The sequence below is a fragment of the Gossypium hirsutum genome, chromosome D05 (assembly GCF_007990345.1).
Source record: "Gossypium hirsutum isolate 1008001.06 chromosome D05, Gossypium_hirsutum_v2.1, whole genome shotgun sequence".
Taxonomy (NCBI): domain Eukaryota; kingdom Viridiplantae; phylum Streptophyta; class Magnoliopsida; order Malvales; family Malvaceae; genus Gossypium; species Gossypium hirsutum.
In genome coordinates this window covers 17,370,609-17,385,969 of record NC_053441.1, presented here as the reverse complement: position 1 = coordinate 17,385,969, position 15,361 = coordinate 17,370,609, and the positions used below count along the sequence as shown (strand labels likewise).

At 35.2% G+C, this 15,361-nt stretch overlaps 3 protein-coding genes across 3 annotated transcripts; 1 reads left to right on the top strand and 2 right to left on the bottom strand.

Annotated features, from left to right (window-relative positions):
- Positions 1 to 289: 289 nt before the first annotated feature.
- On the top strand, positions 290 to 3,024 carry LOC107905439 (uncharacterized sugar kinase slr0537). The gene is made up of 8 exons (XM_016832098.2): positions 290 to 638; positions 914 to 1,177; positions 1,266 to 1,337; positions 1,460 to 1,498; positions 1,734 to 1,841; positions 2,056 to 2,153; positions 2,279 to 2,390; positions 2,523 to 3,024. Exons 1-8 carry the CDS (start codon positions 474 to 476, stop codon positions 2,769 to 2,771), a joined length of 1,107 nt encoding a protein of 368 aa, XP_016687587.2. The 5' UTR covers positions 290 to 473; the 3' UTR covers positions 2,772 to 3,024.
- A 128-nt stretch (positions 3,025 to 3,152) lies between these two features.
- On the bottom strand, positions 3,153 to 5,953 carry LOC107905438 (ornithine transcarbamylase, chloroplastic). Its single transcript, XM_016832097.2, has 5 exons — positions 5,281 to 5,953; positions 4,539 to 4,873; positions 4,234 to 4,365; positions 3,857 to 4,132; positions 3,153 to 3,568 (listed from the first exon to the last, which is right to left on the bottom strand). Exons 1-5 carry the CDS (start codon positions 5,489 to 5,491, stop codon positions 3,386 to 3,388), a joined length of 1,137 nt encoding a protein of 378 aa, XP_016687586.2. The 5' UTR covers positions 5,492 to 5,953; the 3' UTR covers positions 3,153 to 3,385.
- A 3,193-nt stretch (positions 5,954 to 9,146) lies between these two features.
- On the bottom strand, positions 9,147 to 11,103 carry LOC107905441 (dihydroflavonol 4-reductase). The gene is made up of 6 exons (XM_016832099.2): positions 10,755 to 11,103; positions 10,449 to 10,618; positions 10,141 to 10,335; positions 9,897 to 10,056; positions 9,618 to 9,810; positions 9,147 to 9,530 (listed from the first exon to the last, which is right to left on the bottom strand). The coding sequence occupies exons 1-6, from the start codon at positions 10,924 to 10,926 to the stop codon at positions 9,353 to 9,355; spliced, it is 1,068 nt and encodes a 355-aa protein (XP_016687588.2). The 5' UTR covers positions 10,927 to 11,103; the 3' UTR covers positions 9,147 to 9,352.
- Positions 11,104 to 15,361: the final 4,258 nt, after the last annotated feature.

The window sequence follows — 15,361 nt, the reverse complement described above, 5'->3', positions numbered from 1 at the left end:
ATGCACTACTGTAATTGATGTTCCCAAAGTCATAAAGACTCCTTTAGGAACCAAAACACAAGTTATAGAATCTCACTCAAATTGGAAATTATTGGAATCGACACCTTTTTACAAGTTAGAAATACAAGGTGAAGACAAGCCAGAATATCATTATTCATTAGTACTAACCGACAAACCCCAAATAAACTTAGCTGTCAGAATCATGATTCAGAATCCACACCGTTGTTGGGACCAAAAGGCTTTCTTTTTTTCTTTTTTTTTGTATAAATAAATAGAAATAAAGTGGTTATTTTTTGATGGAGAGAAATAAAGGGAATTGAATAGGCCGAAAGTGGGAGCAGAAGAGTGCCATATCGTGGACCTTCAACATCTGCTTGCAGTGCGGGGTACGCATTTCCGCCCCCTGCCTATATAATACCATATGTTCTTTGCAATTTCATAGGGAGTCTTCGAGGCAGACACTACCTAAAGTTATGGGAGCAGAAACATTGTTAAAGAATGGGGAGGCTAGGGTTCAGCTTGACCCTAAGGTTCCTCTCATACTGGGACTCCAACCAGCTGCCCTCATCGATCACGTGGCTCGGGTCGACGGGTCCTTGTTCGATCAAATTCCCGGTGAACGTGGTGGCTCTATTCCGGTATTTTCCTTTCTTTTTTTAACCCCTTTAACTATACTTTTTAATAAATCCTTAATCGTTAATTTTTTCTCAAGATTTGTTTGCTTTGAACTACTCATATTCTTCTGAACATTTCGAGTCCCAATGTGACGGGCTTTTTCTATCAATTCTTTTTTATCTTTGTTTTTCATTCCAAGTTTTTTGGATTTCTTTTTTTTTTTTTGGTTGATATGAGAACAAATCATAGATATAGTTGGAATGAGGTTCTGTTGTTATTGAAGACTATCATTATGTAGGTGGCGGTGGAGGAGCTTGAGCATATATTAAGCGAGTTGAAAAGGCACGTCCTTGCTTCAGCTGATGATTCATCTCCTATGAAAACTATGGCTGGGGGAAGTGTTGCAAATACTATTCGAGGGCTTAGCTCAGGCTTTGGGGTTAACTGTGGTATGATTGGGGCCTATGGGGATGATGAACAAGGTCAATTGTTTGCATGTAACATGAACACTAGTGGGGTTAATGTTTCAAGGTTGAGAAAGAAGAAAGGGCCTACAGCTCAGGTAACCTTCATGAATACAGTTTCTATGAAATTGAATTGTACTTTAAATGGTAAGTGCTAAAACTTTCCTGGCAACTGTCATGGTCCAGTGTGTATGCCTGGTTGATGCATTTGGCAATCGTACAATGCGACCTTGCCTAGCAACCGCTGTAAAAGTTCAGGTGAACGTCACGGTCCCCCTTTTTTTCATAATTAGTTTTCTTTCTTGATTTTAAGGATTTTTGTGTGCAGCTTACTGAATGCAAATTTACAATCAATTTTTCTTTTCCACTTTTCTTTTCAGGGGGATGAACTGACCAAAGGGGATTTTAGTGGTTCCAAGGTGAGTCCTATTTTATAGAATTGAAACAACAAATCTGCATTTTGTGGATTCCCCCCCCCCCATTATTTATAACAAAGGAGCCCTGATTATCATACTCTTTCGATCATGGTTTGCCAATGGCATAAGAATGTAGATGGGTAGAATTGGTACTTTTGAACAGATTATATATCATTCAGCTCTTTGGAGCTGTTTTGATTGAGGAGCATTCAGCTTAATGATGTATCTATCGTTGCAGTGGCTGGTGATGAGATTTGGGGCATTCAATTTGGAAGTTATTCAAGCAGCTATAAGAATTGCCAAACAACAGGGTGTCTCTGTTTCGTTGGATTTGGCAAGTTTTGAGGTAATTGTTACGGGTTCATGTTTTGCTGAAGGTTGAATCTAATGTTTAACATGTAAGACAAGTGGTTTACTTGCATATTTTGAAAGTGACAATAAATTATTTAGATTTACGGTTGCTATTCTATTTAATGGAGTGCTGGTATTTCATCTCTGAATGGCATCTAACTGTTCTTCAATTCACAATTCTCCATTATAAAGTGTGTGACTTTCGTCAGATGGTGCGGAATTTTAGAGTACCTCTTCGACAGTTACTGGAGTCAGGGGATATTGATCTCTGCTTTGCCAATGAGGATGAGGCAACAGAATTGCTAAGGTGGCTGTCAATTGTTTTTCTAATAATGAACAGAGTCCTTTAATGTTCATTCAGAATTTCGGAAATTGCTGCAGTAACTACATGTGTTAGCTGCTGATTCTAAGTTCTCTGTTTTACTTCTTTAGGGGTGAAGGGAATGCACATCCCGAAGCTGCAGTTGAATATCTGTCCAAATATTGCAGGTGGGCTGTGGTTACATTAGGGTCCAATGGATGCATTGCGAAACATGGGGAAGAGGTTGGTCAATTTCAACTTAGCAATTCCTCCATTTAGGGATATGCCTTTTGACCTAGTTACCATTCTGAACTTGGATATGGCCAAATTGTGCCCATTTTCATGGAAGCCTTGGTTGATTTCGTTGTATGACAGATTGTCCAAGTTCCGGCAATAGGGGAGGCAAAAGCAGTTGATGCCACAGGAGCTGGAGACCTATTCGCTAGCGGTTTCTTATATGGATTGGTGAAGGGATTATCTCTTGAGGAATGTTGCAAAGTGGGGTCATGTAGTGGTGGATCAGTTATTCGTTCACTTGGGGGTGAGGTAACCCCTGAGAATTGGCAATGGATGTACAAGCAGATGCAGAGGAAGGGCCTCTCACTTCCTGATATTCGGAACTGAATGTCTCCATAACAAAATAACTATTCATTTTCACAGACATCACCGTGGCTTTTGTTTTTCCGAACGAAAAGGGCAGCCTTAGTTGCATTTTGGGGCTCAATTGATTTGATCACACGACTCCTTATCCGCAGAAGCATCAACATATATGCAATGTTGAGTCATCATCGGGTAATTTCTGTAGAAAACTTATTTGCAAGGACCTCAAATCCTTATTCCGAGTATTATCAAGAGGCAAAAGCCTTATGTTACCTTATTCCTTGCTTCGAAATTGTCATTTAGCGCAAAAATCATCTTCCAAACTAGAGCTGAAATCTCTTAAAACGTGCAATTCAAAGGCAGGGTGAATTTCAATTGCAGCATCCTCGTCCATATTCTACTAAATCAAACAAATATACGCATCAAAATTTATTGATAACACGCTGACAGTAGCAATGTACATATACTGGAGTTGGATTGTAATCGCCGATATAGATACTAGAATTCGTTAAGTTTAAAACCCTTACACCCATCAAAGTTACTCAAAAAGTCACAGAAGTTCGATTTTGCATCTAAGATGAAAATGGAGCTCTAGAAATAACATGCCTGCCTTCTAAAATTGCAGCACTTCCATGCAATTATAACCCAAGAGCATGAAGCATTATAGCATTCTGTGCATGCATACGATTTTCTGCCTGTGGAAAGACGATGGAATTTGGAGCCTCTATAACACCGTCAGTCACTTCTACTCCTCTTTCGGCAGGCAAACAGTGCATGAAATAAGCTTTTGGGCCTGCTATCTTCATAAGAGCTTCATCAACCTGCATCCGAATATGCAAATCAATCAAGACATACACTTGATTGAGATTGATAAGCAAACTAAATAATGATGGAAATTAGGTTAGAAAAAGTAATACAGCTGATCAGGTTTCAACACAGAAGCTCGCCCCATTCTGGAACTAAATTATGCATGCATTAACCCTATGTTCGGATACAATAAAAACAAGGGAAAGGAAGGGAAAGCAATATGAACTAAATGAGTTTCCTTAACACCCATGGTTTATACGATTATGTCAATATCTTGAACGAAGAATCTTAGCCAAACACACCTGAAATCCTTGAAACACTTGGCGACGATGGGCAGCTTCTTCCTTCTGCCCCATACTAGCCCAGACATCTGAATACACAATATCAGCACCTTTAACAGCTTCCTTTGGATCATTTGTGATCTCGATCTTGCTGATCCCAGCTTTTTGTGCCTTCTCAACAGTCTCCTTATCAGGCTCAAAACCTTTAGGGCAGGCACAGACAAAGTGGAAAGGAACAACAGAAGCCAGCAACAACCAAGAGTGAACAATGTTGTTTCCATCCCCGACATAGACAACCTGAAATTCGCATTCAGGTCAAACCAAAGTTAAATCACACAACCAGATGAGATCCACAATATAGAAGATAGCAAAGAAGGTGCAATGGTAAGAAAAGACACCTTCGTTCCTTCCAACTGACCGATATGTTCAATAATAGTGAGTGCATCTGCCATTATTTGACAAGGGTGGTTGTAATCTGTCAAGCCATTAATGACAGGTACACTGGAAAATTTAGCCAAATCAAGAATGTCCTGAAACGGAACAGATAATAAACTGCATCTTTAAGCATAAAAGCTTTTCAAACTAAAAAATGCATCAAACACAAAGTATGTGAACCTTTTAAAGCAATCCTCAGCTCTCAATTTGGCATTTGAGTAACAAAAACCTTGCATATAATTACATAAAAAAAAACTCACTACTATACCTGATGACCAAAAACACGTGCCATGATAATGTCATTATATCGAGATAAAACACGAGCAACATCACGAGTTTCCTCTCGTATACCCATCTGGATATCATCTGGTCCCAAATATATAGCATGACCTCCGAGTAAGAAAAACCCAGTCTCAAATGAAACCCGTGTCCTCATTGATGGCTTTGCAAAAATCATAGCCATAGTCTTCCCCTTAAATGGAGCAAAGGACCTATCTCCTGATTTTAGCTGTGCCTTGACCTCTGCGGCCCTGTCTAATATCTTCATTATGGTGGCTTTATCAAAGTCGCTAATATGCAAAAAATCCTTCATCCCCCCTTTTGCTGTAAAAGAACAAACAAAAATGAGGAAAAGTACAATAAACTATGTGAAGGTAAGCAATTTGTCCATTAAACATTAGCTTTTGATACATTTAGTATTGATTAATTCCATATTCTAAATGCTGCGTAAACCTTAGAACATCTAATAATCAACGAGAAAAAAAACCTAAAAAATTTTAAACATTAATTATAGATAAGCATATAAAACCTACATTATTTAAAATGCAGAAAAAAATACTTCTTTCTATGAACATTTCGATTATTAGGCCATAACTAAGTAACATTCAAACCCTAATTCCAAGCACGATCTCGAAATTAACTTCCCTACGGAAATGTGAGATTCTGCTCATCCCAATATCAAAACAAAGAGAAGTTATCTAAGAGACAAAAGGATAAAAAAAAAAACGAACCTGTCCCATTGACGGAGGAAGAAGGTGGTGACGCGGCGGAGGAGGCCTGACAAGATATAAGGGATCGGTGGACAGACGGAGGAGAAGCGAGGGAAACGCTGGAAGATCGCAGAGCTTCGCCGTAGAAAGAGGAAGAGGAGGCGACGGGGACGGTGAAAGAGAGAGGGAATTGGTGTGACCGGAATGTGCAGTGGCCAGAAATCGCCGCCATTGTTTGTAGTGAGAAAGCGAAAATGTTAATTGCTAAGTAAGTGAAGTACCGGTTCTCAAGGGGATTAAGAAGGGTTTTATTATAAGGAGACGAATTGACTCAATTACCCAATGCAAGCATTCATTGTTTGTTTTGTCTGTTTTTTTTCTCATCAATCAAGTAATTTCAAATACCCATACCCATATTTGATCAATTTATTTGAACAAGTTCTCAAGTTATTTTAACATTTTTTATTGAATGATAAAGTGAGATAATAAATCATTTTATTTTATTTTTATTAATATTATATTCTTGTTTGAAAGGAAATCATATATAATTAAAATCAAGAAAAAAAAGTAAAGCAAGGAGCAACAAACAAAACTCATACACTCAGCCCTAAATCCATCCTTCTCTATTGGTCCAATAGAAAGATACGTTAAAACATGAGAAATGCAATCACAAATAGTCTCCCACTCATAATGATTTGCATGTAATAAGGTTATCCGAGCAAACGCATGACTGCTTTATTAGAGCACCAACGAGTCTAAAGAAATGACAGATTAAAAATGAGAACAAAGTTAAAGGCAATTTATAAGTGACAATCCAAATTTCAAGTGGTCCTCACTATGAGATGTTAAAGCTCTCCAAACTTGTAAACAGTCTATCTCTAAAAAAAGGTTATTCAAATGCAAGGAATCAATCCAAACTAACGCCTCCCTAATGGCATAAATTTCAACCCTTTCAAGAGGCAAAGTGACTATACTACGCCCAACAATGCCCTAAATAAAATATCCCCAAAGTCTCAAATAATAACTACCGAACTAGTGGCTTGATCGGTTCCAAAACATGTTGTGTCTATATGAAGTTGAAGTAGCAGCAGAATTATCATGAACTAGTGTCACGGGCTGCAGTTCAAAGCCCGTGACCATCACACCAAATGCATCCGATGGAGGTCTATTGTGTAGATGGGGATTATTTGGCCCACCAGGACTAGCTCGATTTGGTAACCTATTGGGGAAGCCTGTCAGATTGAAGCCTGGTTGGCCCGATAATAAAAATATGGCAACTTAGGCTATTTTGGAATAGAATCATATCTTGTAAAGATTAGATTTAATATGACATATCTTGTAAATCCCATGATTTAAGGGATAGGATGAAGCTCGTCCATCAATGTATTGTAATCCTAACCGTCGGTTTTGGAGGAGCTCAACTATAAATAGAGAGCCTCTTCCTCATTTGTACTCACTCCATTCATTGTTTCATTATTCTTTGTGAATAAGAGAATAGAGAACATTTACTCAAACACTTTGTGTGCGCTCTTTTTGTTGTTCTTTTGTTGCTTCTTTTGGCATAAATCGCTTACGCTATGCAAATTGGTGCCTTGGAGGACTTCTAAAGGAATCCTCACTTGAGTAAAGACTGACTTAGGCGAGTTTGGACGAAAGGATCGCTTAAAGCTGCACAGATCGTGAGACCAAAGATCTAGCCCCGTGACACTAGAATATAGTCAAAAGTTTGCTAAGTGACCTCTCCCCAATATGCTGCAACACAAATATAATCGATAATAATGCGGTATGTTGCAAGTGTGACAAGTCGAGTTGTAGTATTAAATAGTTCAGTGACTTAAATGAAAATGTTTGGATAGTTTGGTGATCAAATTATAATTTTTTATAGTTAAATGACCAAAACAAAAAACTAACCCATAGTACTAGTGGTGCAGTTTACCTTTTATATTTTGAATTTAGCCTATTTTCTTTTCAAATTTAAAAATTAAGGTCAAATCATTAACACCACTAAAATTATTTTGTTAAATTTGTTGGTGTTCGACCAAAAAGAATTGTTTGTGTGATATTTTGAAGAAAAAAGTATTTACTTGATAGTTATATAATCAATAAAATGATATTGTAAACATAAATTTAACAAAAAAAAATTAACAATGTTGTAATAAACCGCTAAATTTCAAAGGTAGGAAAGACAACATATATTTGATAGTATCTAATGAAGTATGTTTTAACTCCTTTTTATTTTTTGATTAAATATAAAATTAGTACCTAAGCTTGCTCACTTCTCCCAGATTGATACTTACGGATTTTTTTTTATACCAAAACTTTTTCTCCGTCAACTAGTTTAGTACTTTTTTTTAATGCCATTAACTTTGAAATAAATGGTAGAATAGGGTTGTGACACGTGGCATAATAGCATCATGATATGTCATAATTTAAAATATATATTAAAAATCAATAAAAATTTAAAAATTATTTCCATTTTTTTCTTATTTCCTTCTTTTTCTCTATATTCATTTATTCTTCCTTCTTCCTATTGCCATTTTGCCTTTTTCTTCTAGGTTCGTGTAACATTTCTTAGTTCCTTTGAAAAGAAATTTAAAAACATTTCTACCTTTTAACAACATTACCCTGCGCTATTAACTCTCAAGTCTCAAAACTAATTTCTTTAACCATTGACAACGTCCAATTATAGGATAACTAAACTTATGTACCGAAATAAAAGTAAGAAAAATTACAAAACTCATCAATCCATTAAAACACAAAACTCATAAAAAATTAATGTAACAAACAAAACCCATCAATTCGTAAGAACACAAAACCAAACAAAAAGAAATTTATGAGAAGCAAATCAAAATCAAGACCCATTTTGGGTTTTTGAGATTCAGGTCACGGTCGGTAAACCAAATGGTCAAGACGTTGGAGGTGGTGAGGAGAAGCCATGGTCAAGTTTCATAATGATTCAACGGTGGTGGCTCAGTTTGACGTCGAAGAGTAGCGACAGTGAAGTGACGACCGATGGCTTTGAAAACAAAAAATAAAGTAGAAAAGAAGAGGAGCAAAAGCAGGAGAGAGAAAGGAAACTCGTTTGGTGCTTCTTCAATCAGTGATGACATTGAAACAGGCTGTGACAACATTGGAGCAAAGTGACCGGCAGAGGAGTTCTCTGTGAAAACAAATCATAGGAAATGAAGGAGCAAGAGGTAAATGTATTATGCCATGTGTCATAATCTTATTCTGCCACCTGTCCCAAACTTAACGATGTTAAAAAAAGTATCAACTAGTTGAGGAGAAAAAGTTCAAGTACTAATCTGGGATAAAAAAAAACCCTTAAGTACCAATTTGGGAGAAGTAAACAAATTCGTGTACCAATTTTATGTTTAACCCTTTTTTTCTTTGTTTTTGCCAGTAACAAACTCATTGGAAGCAAGCAAAAATAAAAGGATAGAGAGGACTAACAATTAGGCACAAGTGTCACGAGCCACAGACCAAAGCCCGTGATGAAAGCATACAGAGCGTCTCACGGAGGTCAATTGATTAAATGTGGTTCATTTAAATCATTTAGGACTCTCATTTTGTAGATAGACACTAATCTCAATCGTTGATGTAATTTAATTTGTACCGTTAAATTTAAGGAGCTCGACTATAAATAGAGATCTTTTCCCTCATTTGTAATCACCCCATCTCTTGTATTCCATTCGAAGTAAAAAAAAAAATATTTTTAGAGTATTTGCTCAAACACCTAATGTACTATTGCTTTCTTGTAAATTTTCCAATCAGTTTAAGTCTCTTTGTTTTAGTGGTGCTGAGCTCCTTAGGACAGACTTGTTAGAAATCATTAGTAACGCTTTATTTGATTATTGTTGTTGGGCAAATAGGATTGAGCTCGGTAGTAAAAAATGAGCCTTTGATTATCAGGAATGCTGAAAATATCAGATAAATCACAAAGTTCCCAAAATAGACTCCAAATTACATTACCAATGTTTGCAATTAAAAATTTTTCAATACCAGGAAACAGATAATAGATTTAAATCTATATTGTTTTCACCACTAGAAATGAAAGACGGGTAGGCACTCAATTGTTGAAAGTTCATATTTTTCAGTCTATGTTGTTGGTCTTCTTCTCATTAGAAAGAGGAAGCAGTCCCTTTTCTCGGCATGTCTCGACAGCTCCTACGAACATGTCTTCCAAGCTATATTTAAACTCAAATCCCAAGTCCAAGAGCTTCTTTGAGGAGAACTCCACACTCTTCAGGTTCTCATCCACATCTTTGAACCTGACCAAGAAATGGTATCGTTAGGACATGAATCAAAATGATGGTGATCCTGTAGAAACTTTGAATCGTGTGAAGGGAATTAATTACTTGGTGGGAACATTATATTCAGGGTATTTTTCACTGAGCATTTTCGCAAGATCGATAATGGTAGCATGGTGAGAGGCGCAAATGTAGCGACCTTCCGCTTTTGGATTCTCGAATAGAAAGATATGAGCTCTGCACAAGTCATCCAAATGAATGAATTGGCCTTGTTTTATGATCGAATAATGAGCTTCGTTCCCTACATTTTAAGACATCTCGTCAGAAAGTGGGGTGAAAATATATGTGGATAATTGATTCAAGCTGTGAAATTACAGAAGACTGTACCGGTGATAGGAGAAAGTGCAGTTATGAGGCTTGGCGGCATTGATTGCATAATAAATGGACCGACCACCAAAGGTGGTATTATGCTGACAAAATCAATGTTATTTTCTTTAGCGAATTTCCAGGCTGCTTGCTCTGCCATCGTCTTGGAGACAAAATACATCTATACGACAAAGAAAACAAGGGTTAGAATTTGGCAAAATTTTAACCCTGATTGTGTTTTGGGGCGGGAATTTGGAATACTAACCCAACCAGTCATTCTTTTGGCCTGGATGAATTCAAGATCGCTCCAACAGGTTTCATCATAACAGGGCTTTTGTTGTTCTGCAACATCAATAGTTCCAGCTGATGATGTGAACACTAACCTTCTAACAGTTTTGGCTTTGGCGCAAGCTTTCATGATGCTTAGCACTCCATTGATTGTTGGTTTTATGACTTCATTCTGCAACTCAGCAAACAGTCATTTCAATGTTCTTATGTAAAAGTAAATCTATGCTACTACTAGATTGGCTTTTAATTACATTTCTTAAACCATATTCCATATTAATATAATACCTCAGGGTCCTCGGACTCGAAGTCCATAGGCGTGGCCACGTGGAACACACCCGTACAACCTTGAATTGCATCATCAAAGCTTCCCTCTTCAGCTAAATCTGCTTTCCAAAGAGTCAAGTGCGTCTCTGCTTTAGGTAGCTCCAGTAAATGCTTCACCTTCTTCGAGTTGTCTGCTCCATTAATAAAACAAGCAAATATGAACGACAACAATTAAAACTTTACTATTTTTCAAGTAAAAAAGATGCTTAAATCATCCAATCATGAGGGACAAGAAAGTGTTTAGAAAACAATAATAAAGGGACAAACCAGGGTCGCGCACAGTGGCTCGGACGACATAACCGCGTTCCAAGAGCAGCTTGATGAGCCATGAACCAATGAACCCAGAGCCGCCTGTTACGCACACGATCTCGCCTTCGGTGACTGACGACCCCATTATGGAATTCTGTTTCATGTCTTTCATTTGATTTTCAGTTGGCATAAAGAAAGACCAAAAAATGGGGAATAACTTGAACACTGCTCTGTTCTGGTTTTCTTTCAGTTTCGGCTGATGATGATTTTATACATATGGCGCAGTCCTCCAATATCTAACCCAGGCTTCTAATCACGTGGAAAGCGATCGGTTTGCACACGACCAGTAGTTGGTTGAGCCGTTAGGCGTTAACTACTCTTTCCCTCCAAAGAAACCCATGATTTTATTTTATAGCTTTGAGGTGCTGCTTCTTCAACGTCGGTTTGAATTTTATTGGCTAAAATCCAATTCGATTTGAAAAATTCGATAAAAATTTAAATTTTGAATTAAATGGTTCGAGTTATTTGGATCAACTCGAATAAAAAATTAAATTTTTCGATTTAACTCTAATATGAATTACACAATTCGAGTTTTTCAAAAATCTGAATAAGAAAAAATAAAATTACGTTGTTTTAATTAATATTTACCTTTTCTAAAATTAGAAGTCAGAACTATTAAGTTAAAAGGCGAAACTACGTTGTTTTAATAAATATTTACCCATTAAGTTAAAAGGAAAAATTATTATATTGCTTATGTAGTTAAATAATCTTGTACTTCGTCTACTAGTTAAATAATCAGTTCATGTAAACGCAACATTGAGTATAAATAATAAAATTTGTTAACTCGGCTCTACTCGAACTTTTTTAACTCGATTCAATTCAATTCGAAAAAAATTAAAAATGAATTCGATTGCTAAAATAAGATTCTTCAACTCGACTAACTCAAAATTTTTAACTCCATTAGACTCTATTTGATCAAATACTCACCCCTAGTCAAAGCTTCCGCCTGTTAGAAAGAAATTCAGTTGGCTAAAGAAACTTGATGAAGTGGGCTGGCATAGCTCGTAGCTTTTTAGGATTTTGGGCTCCGTTATGATATGAAATCCAGTTCAAGCACCCCTATTTCCTTCTTGGGCCCAAATAAACACTTTCCCCTCCCACTCAACATTAATTTAAGTAGTCTAGAACTTGTTCACGTCTGTAAAAACATTTTATAAGATAATGATAGTTGGAGGAAGCATTGTAGTTTTTCGTAGGATGAAAGGTTATATGAGAGTCGATGGTCTTAGAGGAATTGTCAAAAAATTTAAATCACATAATTACTTGTATAATTTTTGTATTTCTATTCATTTACAATCACATCGTAATATCAAATTAAATCAATCTTTTTATATAGTAAACGTATCCAAAGTACAGTCTCGATGTGAACATTAAAAAAGAAAAAGATGCAAGCTAGTGAAGTAAAAAAATATTTGGGGATAGGGCGTCGGTCATGTCCCTGTATGAACAATCTTTAGCATAGTCCAATATCAATGCATTTTGGGTTAGTTAGGGTGCAAAGTTTCCCCATATGAATCCCCCAAAGACGAGTAGGCAGTAGGCAACATCCACAAATGGGTACTCCACTCGATCTGTCACATCAAAGAATTGGATCCCATTGTTCAATATCAACTGAACATCGACAGGCTCCAATCCTGTGCTAATTAACCTATGCAGTAAGCAACGACTTGAATAATGGCAAAACGAAAAACTTTTGCTGTTAAAAACATTGGGCGAGAATGACACCGGTTGTAAAGGAATATAAAAGTTTCTGGACCGAAAGAAAAGCAGACAAAGAGCACGAGGCGCCGGCACCTCCATCCCGTCACTGTGAGCCATTAATCCACTATTCACCACATTACGCCGCTATGTTCGTAATACGAAATCGCGCTGCGTGCCGCGTCGGTGCTTGCCTGCTCGATACCTTGAACGATCAAACTATTCTTTCATTATTTTAAGGATTCCAAGTTCCTAGGACTGAATGCTTATAGATTAATGGGTAAATCCTTTAATTAGCTACTCGATTATTAAAAAGTTATCATTTTAATTATTTTTATTTGTTAAAATCAAATAAGGTATATAGTGCACTCACTTTAATTTTTATGTATAAGTTTCAACCTTTCAAATAAAATAGTCATCCAGAATCTACACTTTTCGAGCTCAAATATAATTTGAGTAACTAAATTACTTTGAAAATGACTAAAAATTAATGAATAAAACGTTGGTGGAGTCAAAATCTAAAGAAAAAATTTCCATCAATCAAACAATACTTATGAATATATGAGGTGGACCGCGTAAGGAGTGGTTTTATCATGGAAATTGACGTCCTAAGGGAATTTGTTTTAAAAAAATTACATAAATAAAAATTATCGTCAATAATATGTAATAATCTCTCTGTAATATGAGATCAATCGGCTTAATCCAGACATATACATAATTACAACATTGTTGGAATTCACATCCACATTCTTAATTTTTTTGTTTTTTTGGTATAAAAGTACTTAAAATTAGAGTGGAGCAAAACCGGAAAATATCATTCATCATCTTTACAAAAAAGTAGTATTTGGGTTAAGAATAGCATACATATCAAAGAAAGTAGACTAACGTAAGAAGAAGAAAAAAAAGATTCATTTTTCAGGAAGCGTGACATCGTGAATCTGTGATAAAGGCTCTAACACCAAACAATTTTAAAGGAGCGTTGAGTGGGGAAATGAAAAAAAAGAAAAGAGGACCCACAAAAGTGAACGCATCCCTGTTCCTTTACCTTTATTTTTTCAACAATGGAAGCTATTGCTTTTCCCCTCTATTCTTTGCCTTTGGCTTTGGGTCCTCATAGTGACTTTGAATCTTTTCATTTTTGTCCTCATTTACATGTTTAAGAAAATAGAAGTTAATTCCACCTCTTGATGCCGAATCCAAATGCCGCCGTGATGGACGCTAAATTAGGTGATGCTGATATTTAGGCACTTTGAAGTTCCCGAATTGGGGGAGTGTGGGTAAGCCAACAAGGTCTCACCATACCCCATTATCATTACATTTTTATTATAACATTGAGGAAATTAATCATATGGTTTGATTTTGTGTCATTTGAATACCATATGTAAGGTTTTTTTTGATGAATTATAACAGGGTAAAATTTGAATAAACACGACTCGAACTCAGACCACATTTGGAGTGATAAACACCCTTAATCATCAAGCCATCACAAGAAATTCAATACCATATATAAGTTTTAGTCATTGTTAAAAATTATATATTTATCATTATGTTTATTTAGATAAAATTTGACCTGATTAATATTAATTGATTTTAATCAGCACCAATAGACTTTAACTGATATAACCCAATGTTGATCAAGCATTGATTAGATATTAACTAGCATTTATCGTCAATCAATCAATATTCGTCAATGCTTGATTAGAGTTTATCAACGGTAAATCAAGTTTTAATTTAATTTTTAATTTTTTTATAATATTTAGTTTATTTGAATTTTTCTAAAAGTTTTTAATTTTGTAAAAAAATTAATTTTTGTAATTGTGTAAAATGTATAACTACTTTTTTTTATACTTCTGAATTTTTTATGTGCATTTTGGATTTTACGTTTAGCAAAAATATATATATTTTATTAATTTTAAAAATGTTAAATATATTATAAAAGTTTAAAATTCTTAGAATGTATTGATAATTTTTTATGGCTTTTTATGGGTCTTTTACTTAAATAATATAAAATAATTCAATAAATACTAAAATAGGATAAATGCAGTAATATTTATGAATATAGGTAGGAGCTATAGTAAAAAAATCGGTGCTGCCTAACCAATTGGCAGCACCCCTCTCCGCAGCCACCGGTCACATTAAGGTTTAAAAGTTAATAAATTTTAAATGATTTAAAATATTTAGGGATTTGATATATAAATTTACCATTTTGATTGAAAAGCTTTAAGAGTGCAGCTTGATAGCTTGACAGCACCAAACTTCAAAAGCCTAAATTTCTTAACAACCCCTTCTTATTTATTTATTTTTATTTCCCTACAAGACCAAAAATAAAGAGATCTATTACCAATTAGTCCAAAAAGGTTTTTTCTGCTAAAAAGTATTTTTGTAAAAAAATCGATTTCAATAGGAAATAAATTTTATTTATTTTTCAAAAAATATTTTTTTCAAATTATTTTATTCCCGTTCGAATAATTTTTTGAAAAATAATTTTATAAAAAAGATTATTTGAACAAATATTTTTTTGAAAAATAAATTTTAGTTGGAATACACTTTTTTACAAAAATACTTTTTAATAAAAAATATTTAAACTAATTGGTAAGAGGTTTTTTTTGTATTGAAGGGAAATAAATAATAATAATAAACAAGAGGGTTTATGAAACAATTTACACTATTTGAAGTTTGATACCACCAAGCTGCTAGGTCACACCTTTAAGGCTTATCAATCAAAATGGCAAATTTATCTCTAAATATTTTAAGTTATCATATTTTAGTTTAATGTCAGTCAATTGATCAACCTATACTTATAACTTTCTTTAAAAAAATTTGATGCTTATAACTTTCTTTAAAAAAATTTGATGTGACCAGTGGCT